The 20,780-nt window shown below is 34.5% G+C and overlaps 1 protein-coding gene across 18 annotated transcripts in view; it reads right to left on the bottom strand.

Moving 5' to 3' along the window:
* The window catches only part of PTPRK (protein tyrosine phosphatase receptor type K), a 553,640-nt gene that overhangs the window by 415,637 nt on the left and 117,223 nt on the right, over positions 1–20,780 (bottom strand). For all 18 annotated transcript variants that reach the window (XM_017958332.2, XM_017958334.2, XM_017958333.2 and 15 more), the window contains exon 2: positions 16,621–16,743. In XM_017958332.2, coding sequence (XP_017813821.1) covers positions 16,621–16,743 — 123 coding nt within the window. The remainder of the gene's footprint in view (positions 1–16,620; positions 16,744–20,780) is intronic.

Here is a 20,780-nt window from a genome sequence, read left to right as displayed (position 1 = left end):
AGATACCATTATGGGTTAGAGTGCAAAGCAACTGTACTTAGTGAGCAATCATGTAACAAAGGTAATTTTCAGAATTGGATATAAAATAATTCCTAATGAGCTACTGAAAAATTGTGATGAGAAAATGCAATTTATTCCTCGCTTTAAAAAAAAAGTGAAAGGAATTCAAATCAATTTCTTTTTTTTTTTTTTTTTTTGAGACGGAGTCTCGCTCTGCCGCCCAGGCTGGAGTGCAGTGGCCAGATCTCAGCTCACTGCAAGCTCCGCCTCCCGGGTTCACGCCATTCTCCTGCCTCAGCCTCCCGAGTAGCTGGGACTACAGGCGCCCGCCATCTCGCCCGGCTAGTTTTTTGTATTTTTTAGTAGAGACGGGGTTTCACCGTGTTCGCCAGGATGGTCTTGATCTCCTGACCTCGTGATCCACCCGTCTCGGCCTCCCAAAGTGCTGGGATTACAGGCTTGAGCCACCGCGCCCGGCCTCAATTTCTTATAGATTAATGAGATTACTAACCAGCCATGTCACCTTGGGCCAGAGGGAAGGAGGCAAATAGTATTTTTCACCATCAGCTACATCCCAGATACTACCAGATGCTGCACACTGTATTTCATTTCACTGGTACAACAACATTTACAGAGAGAGAGAGAGAACTGTCATTATTCATAATTTACTGATGGGAAAATGGAAGCTCAGAAAGGTTATATGTCATGACCAAATCTCGAGCAATAAAACCCAGATTTAAATCCAGGTTACCCAGGTTCCCGTGTCCGTTTGCCTATTTCCACACTATTCTTTATTTGTAAAATGAAAGTTTAGTCTAGAGATAATCTCTGGGGTCTCTTTCAGATTTAACAGAAATTAATTTCAGACCAGGCATGGTGGCTCATGCCTGTAATCTCAGAACTTTGGGAGGCTGATGTGGATCACTTGAGCCCAGGAGTTTAAGACGAGGTTCAGCAACATGGCAAAACCCCATCTCCACAAAAAATGCAAGAATTAGCCAGGTGTGGTGGCATGCACCTGTAGTCCCACCTGCTAGGAAGGCTGAGGTAGGAGGATTGCCATGACTATGACACTGCACTCAAGCCTGGGCAACAGAGCAACACCCTATCTCAAAAAAAAAAAAAAAAAAAAAGAAAAGGAAAGAAAAGAAAACATCAATTTCAGTAATGTTAAAAGTATTATAATGGTGCTAGTACCAAAATGGTTTATATGATATGCTGAGTTTGGAGATTTTGTGTGTAAAAATACTTGGAAAATTGAGCACAAAGAACTACAACTTCTATTATAGAATACTATCTTTTCAACTATATATAATCACGTCCTTTTAAATTTTTTTAAAAATGGACAGTAAATATTTTAAAAAGCAGCATAAAGAAAACCTATATGAACATTATCTTTTTTTTTTTTTTCTTTTTTTTTTAAACAGAGTCTTGCTCTGTCACCCAGGCTGGAGCGCAGTGGCGTGATCTCAGCTAACTGCAACCTCTGTCTCCCGGGTTCAAGAGATTCTCCTGCCTCAGTCTCTCAAGTAGCTGGGATTACAGGTGCACACCAACATGCCTGGCTAATGTTTTTGTTTGTTTTGGGGGTTTTTTTGTATTTTTAGTGAGATGGGGTTTTACTATGTTGGCCAGTCTGGTCTCAAACTCCTAGCCTCAAGTGATCTTCCTGCCTCTGCCTCCCAAAGTGCTGGGATTACAGGTGTTAGCCACCACACCCAGGCAAATATTATAAATTGTTTTTACTGACCATCCATTTCTCTTTATTTCTTCCACTCTAATGATTTCTTGGGACCTATAGGTGTCCACTTCCTAAACATAGATGTAGAGTATTTGAAATTTCAAAACAACTTTTGTACCACTGCTACTGGTTCAGTAAAAAAGAAAAAAAAAAAACTGCTCAGCCTGCAAAAATAAGATAGTAACATAAATGCCATCCTATTTTTTAAAGGGTTTATATAAATTTTATTACTAGGGAGAAACTTAGACTTTATGATAAGGAATGTGACATACGGTAACAGCTCTTCCCACTGGCTTTTCTTCATTGACTTTAATTTTCAGTCAAAGAGAACAGAAGAAATAGTCACCACTACTAAGCTAAGAAGATTCTGTTTCTTGGTTCCAATGGCAATGAATATGCCTGAATAATCCAGTTTAAAAAAATCAAAATCAATGCCTATTACATAAAGCAAGATGTTCTTGTCACAATAACATCCTTAATAGCAAAGTTTAACTCTAAGACCTAACATGAAAAATATAATCTTCCAATACTGGGGCAAAGATCCAAACTTCGAAATATTTCATGTAACATGCAGGAAAAAAACATAAACATCAACAGTAGAATATTATTATAGTGTTATACAGGGCTGGAATTAAACCCACTCAGTCAATCCTCTTGATCAGATTCATCCCATTCATTCATCTACATTAAAAAGCTTCAAAAGGCCATTTTGCAATAGTATAGTACATTAAGAGCAGTTAAATTCAAATCATTTTCTAAAATATTCCTTTTTCCTTCATGTAAATTTATCATTCCATTTATGTATTCATTCAAAAATAACTTGAGTTCCAACATAGTTAAGATATGCTTTCAAGAAGAACGTTGAGAAAAGCATGTTTATATTTTTAAGCTTTTGAGCTATTCATAAAACAGTTATTTATCATAGGTCCATGTGCCAAACACAGTGCTAAACTGCACAACACTGAATGGTGGTATTGTTTCACCTTATTCTTAATTTTAAGCATCAATTTCTTAATTCTATTGTCAAGAACAGTGTTGCTTCATGAACAATAGCATACCTTTTAACATTGTTTTAAGTATCATTGTTTGTAGCCACAAAAGTAATAAGTCAAAATCATTAGTAGATTACATTCAGAAAAAATATTGACAGTTTAAACACATTTTTATTTTCTATAAAATGTTAAGTTAAATTATATCTTAGCCCTATATAAAGTAATATACTAGAAACATGAGAAAAATTAAATACCCAACTGTTTTATACAGTTACTATTGAATTTACTTCTTAAACTTTTCAGAAGGATAATATTTTTGTTGCTTTGGATGCTAATTTAGGAAATAAATTCCTACCCTTTTAGGCTTGTTCATTACCAACAATTAAATCAAAACCACAATTTCACATTAACTTTTCCCTTCCTAATAAATATTCCTTCTCATTCAAGATTCACTTTGACAACTGGTTGAAGGTGGACTTCTAGTTGATATGTTCCATACGCACAATAGCCTAAAAAATGTTGCCCTTGTCCATATTTTCATCAATAAAAACCTTTTCTTGGTTTACAAACCAAATTTAATGGAGATACTTCTCAACATGTAAGTTAATAGAGATACATCTCAATACAAAGATTTTTGGACAATATTTCTATTTTTTTCCTGAGAAATTATTTTTACTTATGACTCAAAAACTCTATATAACATGTAAATCAGGGGTGTCCAACCTTTTGGCTGCCCTAGGCCACACTGGTGTTTGGCCACATTCAAAACTATCCTGGGCCACATGTGGCTGGTGGGCCATGGGTTGAATAAGCTTGATGTAAATTAAACTACCAGTGGAAAGAGTTTGTTGTGAGTTACATTCAAATACAACAGTTAGTAAAACATCAGAATAGTATAGGTATTTTGAAAAGCATAGAGTGACTACAAATGGAATGTGTGCAGAACATAATGAATTTAAAGAAATGCATTGAATACAAGGCAATCATGAAACACATTGTTTGGTGACCAGAAAAAAATTTTTTTTTTATTTTTTTAAAGCTTTCACCGTCAAATAGTATATTAATGCCAGACTGGAATTAGGTTTTCTCTCTGTTAAAATAACAAATTGATCTTAGTATTTTCAGTGTCTTCTTAAAAAGAGGCCACAAAAAATTATTCCTAATCTTCTGTTTAATCTGAGGAAAGATTGGGTATCTCTCCAGGATATTATTATACACATTAAGTTGATTTTATTACAGTTTTGATGATTAAAAACAAAGACAACTTTATTTCTTGGAAGAGCTGAGTTTCCTTATCATTGTGTTACCTTCTATTTTATTTTTAAATATTAAAATTAATTACTATATTAATATAATTAATATTATCATAAACAATAATTTTAAAATACTGGTATTATTCCTTATTTTTAGGCACCTGTCTTAATCAAGTGACCAATCTCCTGTGATAACTCTTCTGATTCTTCCTTGCATGATAAAACAATAAATTCAGAAAAAATAAAAATTTCAAGAAGTCTTTTCTTCTAATCTGCCTCTGTGATTTCCTATAGGTCTTTGGACAACCACAGGGATTCATTTGCTTGCCTTATAAGATTAGGAACAATAAAAATAATTAAATTTGTTTGTTATGTTCCATATTTTTTAATTAGCTCAACACCATTATAAGGCTTGCATAAAAAAAGCGCTTCAAATCAGAGAAGTTCAACTTTCTGTGAATTAATTTTTTTCAGGTAATATAGAATCTTTGTCCGAAATAATTCAATTTACAGGAAGAACATGGCAAGCTGTTAATACAATCACTGTCCATATATTGTTACTTTCGGAGGAGCTGTTAACCAAATACTTATTAAATAGTAAGTTATACCCTGATAGAGAATTTTTCTCTTTTCTAGTGTGATATGGTTGATTACCATAATAAATTAATCACAATCATTCAGTCATTCAGCAGGTGGTTTCTGCATTTCCTCCCATACTTGCCTGAAGGCTCTGCTATCAACTATAGGCTCCACAAATTAAGTCCTTGAATACTGGCCTCAATAGAAAGTACTAGATCAGGTACTTCTAACTTTGATGTCTTCAAGGACCAGCCTCAAGGGTATAAGCTTCAGAGCTGACATCACCTACACATCAGCCAGAATATACCAGGTTACTTAGCCAGAATTTCTGGGATTGATGACTTCATGAAATAAACTGTAATCCCCAAATTCAAGAAATAAATAATTAGTTAAATATAACTTAATGAACTCATGAGGTGAATCAATTTTGGATTATTTGGGAGATTTTCAGTATATTTTTAATGTTCTGTGTTTTTGATTGGTATGTATAATAATAAAGCTTTTCATTTATCTTGATTTAACTTTAATCCTTGACTTAATAAAAGTTCTTTAATTGATATCCGCTTCTAATTACATCTAAGATATTCAGTAATACATTTTTTCTACTTTTCTTTCAATGGCAGTTAACTGGATAAATAACTAAGAAGAGGCCTTTTTTTAAAACAGAACATAGTTTGACAAATCAACTGTACAAATTGATTAAGAACTTTTTTACTAAAACACATATGATAAGCTCACCAAAGAGACAAAGGCTGTATATTTCATATGTGGAACCAGTCAATACCTATAGAGCCCTCCCAGTAACTGGGTCTGTTACCTAGTCTACCTAGTCTGAGTTTATAGGGTCCCAGCCTGAGAGGACATGGTCAATCCCTGGCAAGCCAGGAAGCTCAGCTGATTTGGGAGACATAAAAGAGGAAGGAATTCACCCACATTTATAAATACTTCAAGGGAAATATTCCTAAAGGAGATGGCTATTTTGAATTGGTTCCTAAGCTTCTGAAAAGAAGAAGAAACCAAGATTTGTTTTTTAAAATACTCTGAAGTAATAAAGGCTACTGAAAACACAATTCTAGATTTCTAATGAAATCTTCAAATAGATGTTAATTTTCCACTCTTACTAATTGTTTAATAATGCATGGCACTGGATATTTCAATCCTACTACAAGGTTTATGTCAATAAACACTTCTTGCTGCACCTATCTAAAGGAAACAGGCTGGGTGCAGTTGCTCATGCCTGTAATCCCAGCACGTTGGGAGGCCGAGGCAGCCAGAGCATATGACATCAGGAGTTTGAGACCAGACTGGCCAACATGGTGAAACTCCATCTCTACTAAAAATACAAAAATCAGCTGAGCATGGTGGTGCATGCCTGTAATCCCAGCGACTCAGGTGGCTGAGGCAGGAGAATCATTTGAACCCGGGAGCCAAATGTTGCAGTGAGGCAAGATCGCACCACTGCATTCTAGCCTGGGTGACAAAGCGAGATTCTGTCTCAATAAATAAATAAATAAATAAGATAAAAACTAAAGGAGATGACTTTTTTGTTGTTTTTAACAAGAATCATCCTTGGATAATATTTATGATCCTAAGGCAGAAGTTTTAAGAAAAAACGTTCAAAACCTGGGACCCAGCACAAGAATGACTATATATCCTTCACCAAAGGATTAGCTAATATTTAAAAGTATGTCACTTCATCGGAGTCACTAATTACCACTGATGAAGATATTTTACAACTCTGTGAAAAAAGACTTAACTTGTAGAACATTTATAGCAACACAAATGATACATTATAATAATGCAAACAAATTTTGTCTAGTACAGAGGGAAATGATTTGTCTGTTAGTAAAGATAGCCTCATGGTTTCATTTTGATTGTCTTATTGGACATTTAGTATAAAATTTAGGAATCTTATTCCACCATTTTTTCTTTCACTGATTATGTTTCCCTTATTCCTATAATCTTTTGAACCAGTTGTACTAGCCTGCTGGTTACCCCAATAATAAATTAATCTCTCTTTAGCATATATTCATTCACATACACACTGTATAACACTTGACTCTTTTTTAGTTTTGGAGTTTTTTAAAATAAAGTATGTTCCCATATTTATTCCATGTCATAAAAATCATAAGGAAAACAAGAGAGAATGAAAAATTCTTGTGAGTAACAATGGCAGGTTAGAAAGGTAAGGTAAGCTTACTAGGGGTAGGAAGATTTTCTGCTTTTCATGGTACAGATGCAGTAAATGTGTGAAATTAAGGGAAACCTGATGCTAGGCTGAACAACGCATTAGAGCAGGGCTGTCCTATCCTTTGGCTTCCCTGGGCCACCCTGGAAGGAGAAGAATACACTAACACTAACGACAGCTGATGAGCTTACCAAAAAAAAAAGGCAAAAAATCTCATAATGTTTGAAGAAAGTTTACAAATTTGTGTTGGGCCATATGCGAAGCCATCCTGGGCAGCATGTGGCCCACGAGTTAGACAAGCTTGCGCATTAGAGAATACAATGTTGTTTTAATAAATGCTTTACTTGTGCGTTCTTCTAAATCCCACAGCTTTGAAATTCTGCCTACAGATCTATACTACCATATCTGTATCAAAGAGTATCCCAGAAACATTTTTTGTGTTTATTTATTGATAGGTATAAGACATAAGGAGGAGACAACTAAGAACCTCTTTTTCTTCAGGATACTGTTGTGTCTGAATTTTGTACCTGGAATAGCTGTAGATTTTAGACCTTTAAAGGGAAATAGCCTGAGGTAAAAAAGATGACCTACTGGAATGGAGAAGCAAAGAGAGAAGAAAAAATTTGAATTGTTGATGAAATCACTGAGCCACTGAATAAGCCAACTCTGGACCTTTTGTTATGTGAAAGTAGCCTTCTTTACAGTTGAAACACATTTCTAGTTGTGCTTCCCATTACTTGCACTGGAAAAAGCATAAGAGATACAACTTCTGCCACCCCTTCAAGTCAGTCCTGATTCTTTTTGCTGCAGTCTCTAAAGAAGGATCTCTACATATACTTGTTTTATAAAGTTCAAAGGTTAAATCCTTATCCTAGATCTCTACATATCTGGATTCCTAGCCTTGCCTTTCCCAAGACATAAAACCTTTGGCAATTTACTTAAGCTCACCTGACTTCAGTTCCTTCATCTACAGAATGATGTGAATACATATTCCAAAGGCATTTGGGGAGAATTAAGTGAAATGACATATTTTAAATGCTTGGGATTACACAGAAGGAGTCAGAGAAACATTTTTTAAGTATCCAATAAGTCTGACCTAACATGGATAAAAATCACACCCTCAAAACATAACTTTTGAATACTGAAATTTGCCACCCTACTTTCCTATTTAATCTCCAACTCTTAAATAACTGAGGTGGGAGGAACATACAGAAATACATAACCAGCCTGATGAAGTTTGTAAAACTGTCCTATTTAATTTTATTCTCATAAACCTAGAAAAAGCAAGCCAGCGTCTTTTCAATCAGCATTGCTAGGTGGAGATTTCATGATGCTGTGAGCATTTCTAACTTGTCATATGCTCTAAATTTAGAAGATGTGCACTTTTCATTGAAAAATATATCTCAGCCAATAATTTCCTCTTTGGGGAGGGAGTAGAGGTCTTTAAAACATACTATAGTACTCTTGGCAGGAACTAGGTTGGAAAACTAACATTCTTCCAAGATTTTAAAGCATCTTTTATATGTAATGATAATCTAATATATAATCATAACTCCATATTTTCACATTAACTATATAATTAATATTATATATATATATTTAATAATTCCTAGTTACTTACCTTCTCTTGGTTTTTTGGTTTTTTGTTTTTTTTTTTTTCTTGGTGTATGTATGTGTGTGTGTGTGTGTGTGTGTGTGTGTGTGTGTGTATGTATTTCCCTGGCATTCTTCTTGTGTTTGAAAGATAATAAGCTTTTAAACTGAGATAGTACCTAGCTATCTTGAGTCAAGTTTATTTTTGGAGAGGAGAAGTATAAGGTCATAACTGTTATTTTCGGTCACACTGCTACCAAGGAAAAGTAATTTTGAGTCTTTGGACTATCTATTGATTTTAAGGTATATGTTAAAGGTGACTATATAGTCTTTGAAATTGCTGTGTATTCTTATCTTAATTCATCTAGGAGGTTGGACATTTTCTAGCACTGACACCTATATTATTATTTTTTCTTTTTTTTAATTCTAGGCTGTTATTTTCTCCTGATATATATTAGGACGTATCTAACTTAGATGCATTATGTGCCTGAAATATCAAGAAAAAATTCCAGTCTCAGCATGCCATTTCTGTCCACTGTAATTTAGACATTTTTCATGTTGCATTTATGTCTGCTAGGGTAATAGTCCTTACATTAAAAACCAGCCTTCGTTAAGTGGCTCACCCTTCAAGTAGTCCATTACAGCCTTTCATTCTCTCACCTTGCACTGCTTCCAACTCCCACTGTTTTTAATAAGCAACTCAAATGTGGCAAACTATCTTCTCTGTGCAGAGGGCAAAAGCATCAATAGCCAGATGATAACATGGTTTGGAAGAGCACATCAAAATAAGCCCATAATTCTCATCCTAAAATACCTCACTGCAAACAAAGACTTAAAATTATTTTCAAACCCTAGACTTTAGTCTGATTCCTTTCGTCCACGATTTTTTCTTTTACCATACATGCTCTAATGAGACAGCAGATAATATGTGTGTTTCTAAAGGTTTGCTTAAACAGACATGCAGCAAGTGTTTATCAAATAACTAAAAATAACATACAGGTAAACCAAAGGAAGGGCAAAGCGTCTCCCCAAGGGATGAGAATATCATAGAGAAAATCCTGAAGTTTGGCAGCAATTCCAAACAACAGCAAGTCTCAGATTCCATTTCCCACAAAGGGTAAGAAACAGTCATTTAAAACTTTCAAATTGTGGAAAGAAATATTTTACATGAAGTGGTAGAAGATCATTCTGGATTAAATGAAATAAATTATATAGCTCATTATATAGTGGATTTAAATAAATGCCCATGCCCAAGTCAAGGAAATTTGTCAACTCAACTACAATGATGAAGCACGGTGGTACTGGAACAAGCATAACTTTTATATTAGACAGACAGATCTAAGTTCCAATTCTGTCCCTAGGTGACAATTATTCTATCACTCTCTGCCATGTTTTGTCTCTGTAGATATGCTGTTAAGATACTCACTCCACTACAATTTTATAAGGCTCTTGTGAGGATTAAAAGAGACATGTCAAGTCCCTAGTATAGTAAAACTCAGTAAGGGACTAGTAAGTGGTAGCTAATAGTAGTAAGTACTTTAAGCTCAGAGATGCTTATCTAAAAGTGCTTGAGTTTGCAACATCATTGTTTTCAAACTGCCCTTTGGAGCCATATGTCTCTAGGCGTTTTTCAGAGAAGCCACCTTGATGGAGCCGGGGTGGTACAGAGAAAGGGGTAGATGGTGAGTATGTAGGGGACTATAAAACAAGTAAGTTCCAGGACCATTCATTCCTTGTGATTGATTTTAAATATTAAAGCGGTGGAAAATATTATTTTTTTAAAAAAAGAATTCTATTACTTAAAAAAAAATCTGAAATCATTGAATGATGCATAACCTTCCAGCTTTAAACCTCTGCAGTTTTCAGGCTCCTTAGAATCTAACACCTATATCCAGTACTTTTGGAGGTTTTCCCATCTGTGTTAATGGCCTCATGTTAAGCCCTTCCTCCCCCCACTACCACCAAATCTCTCAGTTCCCCTTAGGACAACTGCACATGTTCACAGACACACTCTCTTTGGTTGTGTTAACAGACAATGCTAAGTAGATGACAAAAAGAAAGTAAACCAACATTTTGGCCTGATTTTCTCAATCTTCTAATACAAAACTAGCCATAATATTGCAAGTCAATATTCGGTGCCAATACTACTGCACAGAACTTTATTCTACCACTCTCTGCCACGTTTTCTCTCTGGCAGATACACTGTCAAATAATTCTGTTAATTCAGCTGTGTGAGATTTTTGGCTGTTATAACTTTGTAAAAAACATATGCTTTTTCATTAATCATCTATAATGGAGGATAAAAATATTAGTCACAGTGATCCACTACTTTTGGTAACTGATCACTGTTCCCAGAGAGAAAGAAAGCATAAGTTAACATAAGAACTTCCTTGAAATTTCTTCTCAGATGTATTAAAATGTGTTACATGGCATATATAACATTGTTTTAACAAATTATTACTAAATTAAATTATTACTAAATCTTCTATAAAACTAAGAGACTAATATAATTACTTAGAAAACTTAGCTGAAATAATGTTACCTATACCTTTTATTGTAGGAATCAAATTATGGACACCAATGTCTTATTTAATTTTCACTTAATCACACTATCAGAAGAAAGCCAGGTACAAAATCATGTGACTCATGCATGCTCCCCACTGAATAAAAAAGCGCACTAAATCTCTCCAAATAAATAATTGAAGAATGGTACTGGAATTATCTGTTTTATAATCCCCTACATTCTCACCCCTACCCCTTTCTCTATACCACCCTGGCTCATCAGGGTGGCTTCTCCGAAAAACACTTAGAGACATATGGCCCTAACCTACTGAATCAGAACTCACTCAGTTTCATAAGGGAGGAGGAATGATTCCTTACTTCAATCTTCAGAGTAATTTAATGACAAAGGGCTTTCATTTTTTACTATATATATAGTGTGTGTGCATTTTAAATAAAGAACCCTGTACAATTATTTTCATTGTTATCGGTGAAAACACTAGACTGAAAGTAGGATACAATTCAGTCACAATTTTAAATACTATCAAATAGAGACTCTAAACTAAAATTCAATTAGCCATTTTACAAAAACCTGTTAAAAATAAAAAGCAGTTGTAATTACAGTCAAAGATAAATGTATTGAGATGTCAATCACAATCCCTACTCTCAGATCTAGGACAGAACATATAGTAAAATGGTCAAATATGTTTGCTTCATGAGGTCATAAGCATAAAAAATATTGACAAACAAGGTCAAGAATGCATATGTCTTTGAGATCAAAGAACGATTTCTAGTTCCACGCAACAGCTCTTATTCTCTATGGGTTCTGAAAATACATATACAATAGATTTTTGAGGAACAAAAGATCGGGATTTGGCAGGCAAAAGTCAAAAACAAAAAGAGAGAAAGAAATATGAAAAGAGTACACAAAAAGACAAAAAAAAAAGTTAATTTTTGGTAGAATTAATAACATTTAAGTGTATCCAAAATAGATAGGTAATATTCATAAAGACAAATGTCAAAGCTTAATAATTTTATGTGAAGGTCTAATTACATAAAAATCTCAACTCAATATAATGTTTGGTAAATGGGGTATTTTTTAATTCAATTAATTTTCTAACAAGAGGAGCTTGTTTAATTCTTGACAAAAATATTTTAAAACTTACATTACAGAAGTTGACATTTTTGTCTAAGAAAAATTAAATGGTTTTTTTTTTTTTGAGAAATAAAAGACAAAAAAAATAGCCTATGTTCATAAGGGGTTTTTTTTGTTTTTTTTTTAAAGACAGTCTTTCTCTGTCACCCAGGCTTGATCTCGGCTCACGGCAACCTCCACCTCTCAGGTTCAAGCAATTCTCCTGCCTCAGCCTCCTGAGTAGCTGGGATTATAGGCGCTGTCACCACATCTGGCTAATTTTTGTATTTTAAGTAGAGATGGGGTTTCACCATGTTGCTCAAACTTGTCTCAAACTCCTGACCTCGTGATCCACCCACCTTGGTATCTCAAAGTGCTGGGATTAGAGGCATGAGCCACCATGCCTGGCCGTTCATAAGGACCTTACAGTCTAATGGACAGAAGGACATGTAAGAAATACACTATAAAAATAGCTACAATTTAAGTAGTACATAGTACAGTGGGCCGCATATTCTGATATGAGGATAGAAGAAATAGACTTTCAAGCCAGTCAGGAAGATCTTCACAAAGCTAGTAGAACGTGAGTAGACACAGTAAGAATGGGTAAGAGATTGATGAATGGATAAGTAGACACAGAAATATTTCAGCAGAGGGAAGAGAACACAAGGCCCATACAAAGATATCAACGAACACAATGTTTTTTTAGTAGCGAGGAGAGAATCCAGTATGGTAAGAAAACAAGAAGTTTGGACCCATTTGAGGATTTCTATTTTATATCTTTTGTTCTAATCCATGACATTTTATTTATTATTTTAGTTTCCCAGGCTTGTGTGCACTGGTTTTATTTATTTTTTCTCAATTTACATTGACATATCAGATAGATACATAAAGAAAAGTACACAACTCATCATTGCACAGCTCAATGACTTTTTACAGATTTCACCACACCTCAAACTGTAAAATGCCATCCAGATGAAGAAATAGAATATCACCAGCATCTGGACGACTCCTTCATGCCACCTGACAAGCACTAACTATCATTACCCATTACTTCAAGTAAATAATATGCTGATTTCTAACATCATTGATTAGTTTTGCCTGTTTCTGAAACTTACATAATTTATATAAATGTAAACAATATATACTCTCTTGCATCTGGTTTCTTTCCGTCAAGATTGTGTTTGTGAAATTCATTCATATTATTGTATAAAGCAATGGTTCTTTCATTTATTTGCAGTACAATATTCCACCTTATGAATATGCCATCATTTATTTATACATTGCACTGCTAACAGACATTTAGGTTGTTTTCAGCTTGGAACTATTATGAATGCTGATGCTATCAACATTTTTGCACATGTCTTTTGGGGAACATGTATACTTAGTCCTGCTGGGCTTACACCCAAGAATGGATTTGTTGGTCATAAGGTAGTACAGATTTATGCTCCAACAGTGGTATCAGAGGGTTTTACTTACTCTACATTCTTACCAACATTTGGAATTAAAATTTTCACTTTTCCACTGATTGTACAGTAGTTTCTCACTGTGTTTTAAATATGTATTTCCTTGATGACTGAGTTAAGTAGGTGCCCATAGTTTCATATGATTTGGGGATATTAGAACTGTCTTACGAAGTACCTATTCTTTTGTATGCTATTTTTTATTCTATTTGGCAGACCTTTCAGTCATCATCATTGTAATCTGACCAAACTAGTATGTGGGACTGTGTAGTAAGTAGTAAGTAGGAACTGCTGCAGAACATTTTAAGCAATGATTGATGGTACTGTATCTCTTCATGAATAGAAACAATTTTCTTTTTGTCTATTATTCTCTACTATCCATCTTCAACCTTCTTTCATTCTATTTATTCATCCTGTCTTTTTTCACTCACTCTTGGCTTTTAGTCCAAAAAGGTCAATAAACAGAAGCCAGTTAACAGCACCAAGTATCACACAGTTCAATAACAAGTTAGGTTTGGAGAGCCAGCTTTTATAGAGTTGCCAAACATTTGGGGGTTTTTTGTTTGTTTTGTTTTTGTGTGTGTTTTTAAAGTACATAAAGAAAATAAGCATGCTTGCTAATTTATATGACAATAAAAAGATCATAACATTTTAGTATGATAAATCTAAATGTCTCCTTTATGCCAATTTATGAGCAAGGAATGTTCAGTCAGCACTTTAAAGGAATATCAGAAGGAAAATGAAAACAATAGCATCTATTATAAAAAGAGATGATTAAAAGAAGAATATACATGAGTGCTTTCTCTCACCTCTCTGAAGACTAAACACAGTTTCATTCGGCAAAGTGGCCGTGACCTTTTTCCCTCCTCTGCATGATTAATTACTTAATGTACTATTAATTGGAAGATATGGCTGAATTTCAAATGCTTTCATTTTCTGTGCATATCATCCTGTACTGTAACCACCGATTAAGCTGTTCATCAAAGGTGAGCCAACAAGGTCATCTGAGCAGTAATTCTTCAACTATTCATTACCCACCATCAATGGTAATTAGCAATGGTAACATTTCCATAAATCAACATCTTTCTTATTATTCTATGATGATAAACATTCAAAATGTGTGCATCCCAGCCCACCCCCTTTAATTTTATATGAAAAGTTCAGTCTAAATATACCACAGAGAAAATGCAGGTAAAAAATTACAGTAGTTTAATTAAAATGCACCAGGAAAATAAGGTTACATACCTTTGAAAGAAAAAATACAAATCTATGCACAAAATTAAATGAGTCTGCTGACAAAGTAGGGGTCAAATATAAGAAGCAAAGAGTGTCAACCACACAGTTCCAATTTTCCCTCTGCAAAGGAAATTATGGCTCAGTTCAGCCTCAAAAATAACCATTTGCCTACTCAGTCACAGAAGGTGACAATTCAGAGTAAAAAGCAAATTTAATTCTTTCTACTATAAAAGTACACATCATGGGGGAGCCAATAAACATTTTTTCAAGGAAATATTTACCATATTCATTTACAAACCAATAATTACATTTAGAAATGTAACTTTTAGGTTTTGTTTTATTTGCTTTGCATGATTGTGATAAATTGTTTATTGTTGATGTTTTCACGTTTTGTTTTTTTAAATCATATTAATCAGCAAGTTCAGGGACGCTGCTGATAGAATTTTCACTCTTCAATAACCAGAACTGACATTTTCACTTCTAATGGCTATGTTTAAAATTGTCACATCTAAAATTCACACTCAAGAAGGACTTACTCATTTTGTAGAAAAATTAATTCTAAACCATTTTTAATCATAATAAAAATACTAAAATACACTCTGAAACCTAAATTACTAGTACTAAGTAATCAGCACATTATATTATATATTATAATAGCATAATGATATATATTATATATATGTGACTATATATAATACATAATTATGTACCATGTACTATTCTTGTTTCTTTCTAAATATTGGAAGGAAAAGAGTTTGTTCTCTTTGATGTTGTATTTTTAAATTCCTGTTTATATTTTCAATGTTACAATTTAATGTTATTGCTAAGCAGATATGCATAGAACTTGGAATTTGCTCCAGATTAACATGTAGAATTGAAAAGCACAACTATTAGTCTAATATTGTATGAAATGGTATGTAAATATTGACATCCTATGTTAATTGTGTGTTTTTCCTAAGTAAGATGAAACACACTGCACACTGGCTTAAACAATTATAAATTATATTATCTCACAAAACCCAAAATCAAAGGATATAACAAAGTAAGGTAAAAAACGAAAAGATGCTGGGCGCGGTGGCTGACGCTTGTAATCCCAACAGTTTGGGAGGCCGAGGCGGACAGATCACAAGGTCAGGAGTTTGAGACCAGCCTGACCAACATGGTGAAACCCCGTCTCTACTAAAAATACAAAAATTAGCTGGGCGTGGTGGTGCATACCTGCAGTCCCAGCTACTCAGGAAGCTGAGGCAGGGGAATCGCTTGAACCTGGGAGGCAGACGTTGCAGTGAGCTGCGATCAGGCCACTGCACTCCAGCCTGGGTGACAGAGTGAGACTCCATCTCAAAACACAAACAAACAAACAAAAAGAACAGATTTTTCCCCTATTTCTCTACAATTCCCACATAAAAGATCTCCATTAGACACTTTTGTCTCCATGCTGCCTCCCCTCAGAATCACTGGCATGCTCATGACCACTAGGAGAAAGACACAACCTCTCTCCCTACAATGTAATAAAATTCTTTCCCTTTAGTCTGATTGGATCCAACCTGTATAATTTAATTGAATAACGATGAAAAGAGCTGATCCCACATTTAAGATTTTTTTGGAAAGGATTTTTTTTTGTTTATTCTGCTTTTTTATTTTTTGATTTTTGGTTTGTAACTTGGGTTTTTATTAAATAGAAAAAAAACCACTAATACTTATCTTTTTTTTTTTCAAAGACAGAAATAACAAAGGTATAGTGAGGATTCTTGAGGAATACAGAATTATAGAAAGTTATTAAGGGAAAGGCAGAGAATACTTTAAGGCTCTTAGATGTGATCCAGTAGCATAGCAGTTTAGCTTATTATAACCATTAAATTATTGTTGTTACACCTAAAATAAGAAAATCCTAGACACTGCAAAACTGTTCCCCTAACATTGACTAAACAGAGTGACTCTCACCTTGAGGCATCTCGGGTGGTAGATAATGAGGCTCTTGAGCACTAACATGCACCCACTCAAAGTCATCATACAGATCCTGGTGGTAATCACAGGCCCCTGGACCATCATCAAAAGTACAGCCACCTAGGAGAAAAGAGGACTACTGTTACATTCTACACAGATTTTCCAAACATAATGAAAGCTCCGGAGAAGGAAATGTTATATTGATATATACAGTATGTTACTCAATCTTGATTTTGAATCATTAAAAATAATAGAAGATACATGCATAAGTCAGGCTTTCTTGAAATATACAAAGTGTTATTGGTAGAGGGTCTTCACTGCAACTTGCCCAGGTCCTTGGCGTCTTGAACAAAGAATTGGACAAAACCCACAACAAAGCAAGGAAAGAATGAAGTAACGAAAGCAGACATTTACTGAAAATGAAAATACACTCCACAGTGTGGGAGTGCACGAGCAGCGGCTCAAGGGCCCGGATACGGAATCTTCTGGGGTCCAAATACCTCCCTAGAGGCTTCCGATTGGCGACTTGGTGTTCACCTCATATAAATGAAGTGGTGGCCCACAATCAACACTGTACAGTACTTTCTGCAACCAATCAGAGGTACTTTCAGTTTTCCATCACCACTCAGAAAAGGAGGAAGTTTGCAAAGGGAAACTGGAAAGTTGGGGTTTTCCTTTCTATTTAGTTCTAGGACGTCAGGTGAATCAGCCTTAGGTTCCCTGCCTCCAGACCCTATTCTCCTGCCTCACAAACCACCTAGAGCCTAAATCATTTTTAATAACTTTAGCGGTGAGAAGCAGAGGAAGAACAAGAGTGAAAGTTGTCTTCCTCTACAATGCAAATTCAAAAAGGTGAAATAACTTAAGTTTTACCAACATCTTTGCTTTAAAAGAACTATTTGAAATCTCATAATAGCCAATGAAACATAAAGCTTTTTAGGGTCTAAAGTGCTTGAGGTCTGTGATATCTTCCATGCTTTATTTAGATTACTTTCATACACAATTATGATTTAAAAGGTAGGGGGTGACTCAAGCATAAAACCAATCAGATTAGCCTATAATCACTTTCACCGCTCCTACTTTATTTAATAACTTAGTCTTTTTAAATGGGGGTAGCATTTCCCCTTTGCATCAGTCATGGTTTTTCTGACTTAATTTTCAGGGGTAATTGTATTGCAAAAGTAGAAGGATTATTTTTGCTTCTTAGCTGATGTGTACAGGCACACACGACTCAACATATTTAGTTTATTCAAATCATGAAAATAAGAACTGGCCTATATGTCTCATCTTGAAAGAAAATGCATTAGAACTAATGAAAATCCAGCAGTGGGTTTAATGAGAAAAACCAATAACCTGTCTCCTTTCAAATAGCTTATTTGTTTAGTTTCCATGGGGATCTCTGCGAAGAAACTCAGTGAATTCTCTGACCAAGCAACAGACTAAGGAGTAGTAAACCCCAATGCTGTAAATTCTTCCCTGTAAAAAAAGGAATTTACTTTCCTCATCAAAAGTTTGGTAATCTGAGTATGAGTGAAAGTTACACCCCTCACCAACGGCAGAGAGGGGTGAGTGTCACAGGCAAAGCAGGAAACATCAGAGATGTCATGTTGGCACTATAAGCTCTAAAATCTTTTCCAAAAGGAGAATATGTTGAGCGTATTCTTGAATCACTCTTATGACTACAGAAATCCTATAAAACAACCCAACTCGAGAACTCAAAAGCTTAATATTGTCTTTTAAATATGCTTAAAATAGACTTTTTATAAATGCTCTCATTAAAAAAGATGTACTTTTTAATTTAATCAATGAAAATAGGTTGCTAGGAAATGTATCTTCACATAGCAAGGGGAATGTTTTTCTCAAAATATAATTTGCTATCAAACTCTAAAATAATTTACTGCTTTGTAACATAGGCCTTCAGGGCCCCCATTACCCTTTATAATAGTGAGTGCCCTTTGTATATAAATTTAAACTACCAGCGGGACCCATATTGACTCATTTGAAAGACAAATGGCCTTAATTGCTCTCCTTCATAGCCACTGTTAATTTTAGACTACAGGATTCTGATTAGCAATAACAACTAGGAGTAGCCATACAAAATAAGTGGGTCAACCCTTGCTATTTGTTGTACATCCCTTCCCTATCTGAAATTTGTGAAAGGAGTCTTGAAAATTATTACTGGTCTACTTGACTTGAGTAACAAGAAAACTTTCAAAATAATTTTTAATATCTAATTTACAACAAGGTATAATCCAAGCGGTGTAAAATATAGCATACTAATAAATCTTTTGCAAATCTTTTTGTAAATAATTTTGTATTTCAAGGTTAAGGGCAAATACAGTATACTGCAGTAGATGATAGGAAATACAAAAATAATAATACTAGACTGATAAATGAGACAAACTATGGGAGACATATATATTAAAATAAATACAATTTGTTATGTAGGATAATAATATGATGAAAATTCCAAAGAACACAAAAGAATTGGCTACCCACACTAGGGTTGCTTAGGGAAGGTTTCATTGAGTTACTTGTAGTGAATATGAGGAAGGATATACCAAACAGAGGCAACCCAGAATGGAAATGGGATTAAAAGTAGAGGAAAAGCAAGAGCAGCAGCATATAAGTCTAAGGGAACATCATATGTTGTGAAATCTCAAATAATTCTGTATAATGAGCATCCAGAATATGTAGGAAACTAGGAAGAAACAAGTAAATACGAAAAATTTTAGATGTCAGCAAAAGGAGTTTAGAGTTTGTTCTACAGCTGTATTAAAATCTTTAAAAGATTTTATCAAAGAGTATGAGGCAATTCAAGCCACATTTAAAAACAAAATGGTAATAACCCATGTAGAGTTAAAAGAGGAATGGAGGGAAACAGAGGAAAATAATTTGTTTCAACCTTGTAACAAAGAACAGCACATAACATATCCTGAACTAATTCAAACATATACAGTTCCTATTGACCATTTAGGACTCACTAGAAAGGTCTAAACACCAAGTCCTCTATTATACATAGTCCTCGATACACATTCTTGAGTTCAAGACATCTTTATGTATAGTATTACATAAATCTATTTAAAAGAGAAATGTCATAGGAAGGTCCTAATTCATAAATTAAAACATACCTTATGAATTTAAAGTTTCACTGAGCTGGATGGTAGATGGCAGAACAGAAAGAGGTAATACCAAATTGGTGTTCAAGAAATTTAGTTAGGCAGAGGGAAAGAAAAATGAGCACGGAAATGTTCCATTTTCTGCTGTTGCATTTGCTATTGGTGATAAGGCTACAATGAGTAGTTGCAAATCATGCCAGAGAAATGGTGACCACAGTTCCTTGACCTTTGGAGGAAAATTACTTCTGAAGAGCATGTCACAGATTGCGAATTCCTCTACTCCAATCAATCAACTAAGGGACAGATCTATCACCAAAATGGTCTGCTTCTGTGATAGCAAGCCACTTAAGGGGTTGGCAACCTGTTCATCTGAAAATAAAAATCAAGCTGATTTGAACTTGCCAGAATTTCATTTTATTCCTAAACTGCTCAGTGAAAAATGTGGTACTAAGTAGTATTAGACACCAAAAAGATTAAACATAAAAAGTAAAGAAAAGTAAGTACCCCGGCCCCAAAACTATATTGCCTAAACATCTGGCATTTAGATTCTTGAGTGCTTATTTAAAGAGAAGGTAAAAGTTCTGTGAGAGAACACGGAACTAGAGACATTTTCTGCAGAATCAGGAAAAAAATGAATACTAAATTTAAGTCCTTTCTGAAGTCAAACTTTTCAATAAAACCTGGGTTCAACTTAATTTAAACGAAGTTGAACTGAAGAAAAATGAAAAGTCAGTAGATCACTGGAGAGCTGTGAAGGACATTCTTTTAAAAGATTGTCTAGGATCTTCCACATTTTCCCCTTCATGGCACCTCTAGATTCTTAATTTTCTGACTGAGTACAGTAGCAAGAAACAAAGTAGAATTATCTTTCATGGTTCTTTACTGTTTGTAAAGAACAAGCTTTATTTAGCTGAAGATACAGAGCATTTTCTTAAATTTTTGGAATATATGTAGTTTTTTCAAGTAGACAGAAAGCCCAAAACAAAATATGTTGGAAAATACAATATCCCCTTAGTAAAGTTGCTTGATGATCCTCAA

The sequence above is a fragment of the Papio anubis genome, chromosome 6 (genome assembly GCF_008728515.1).
Source record: "Papio anubis isolate 15944 chromosome 6, Panubis1.0, whole genome shotgun sequence".
Taxonomy (NCBI): Eukaryota; Metazoa; Chordata; class Mammalia; order Primates; family Cercopithecidae; genus Papio; species Papio anubis.
Note: the sequence above shows the minus strand (reverse complement) of the source record. Positions and strands in the feature narration are given on the sequence as shown.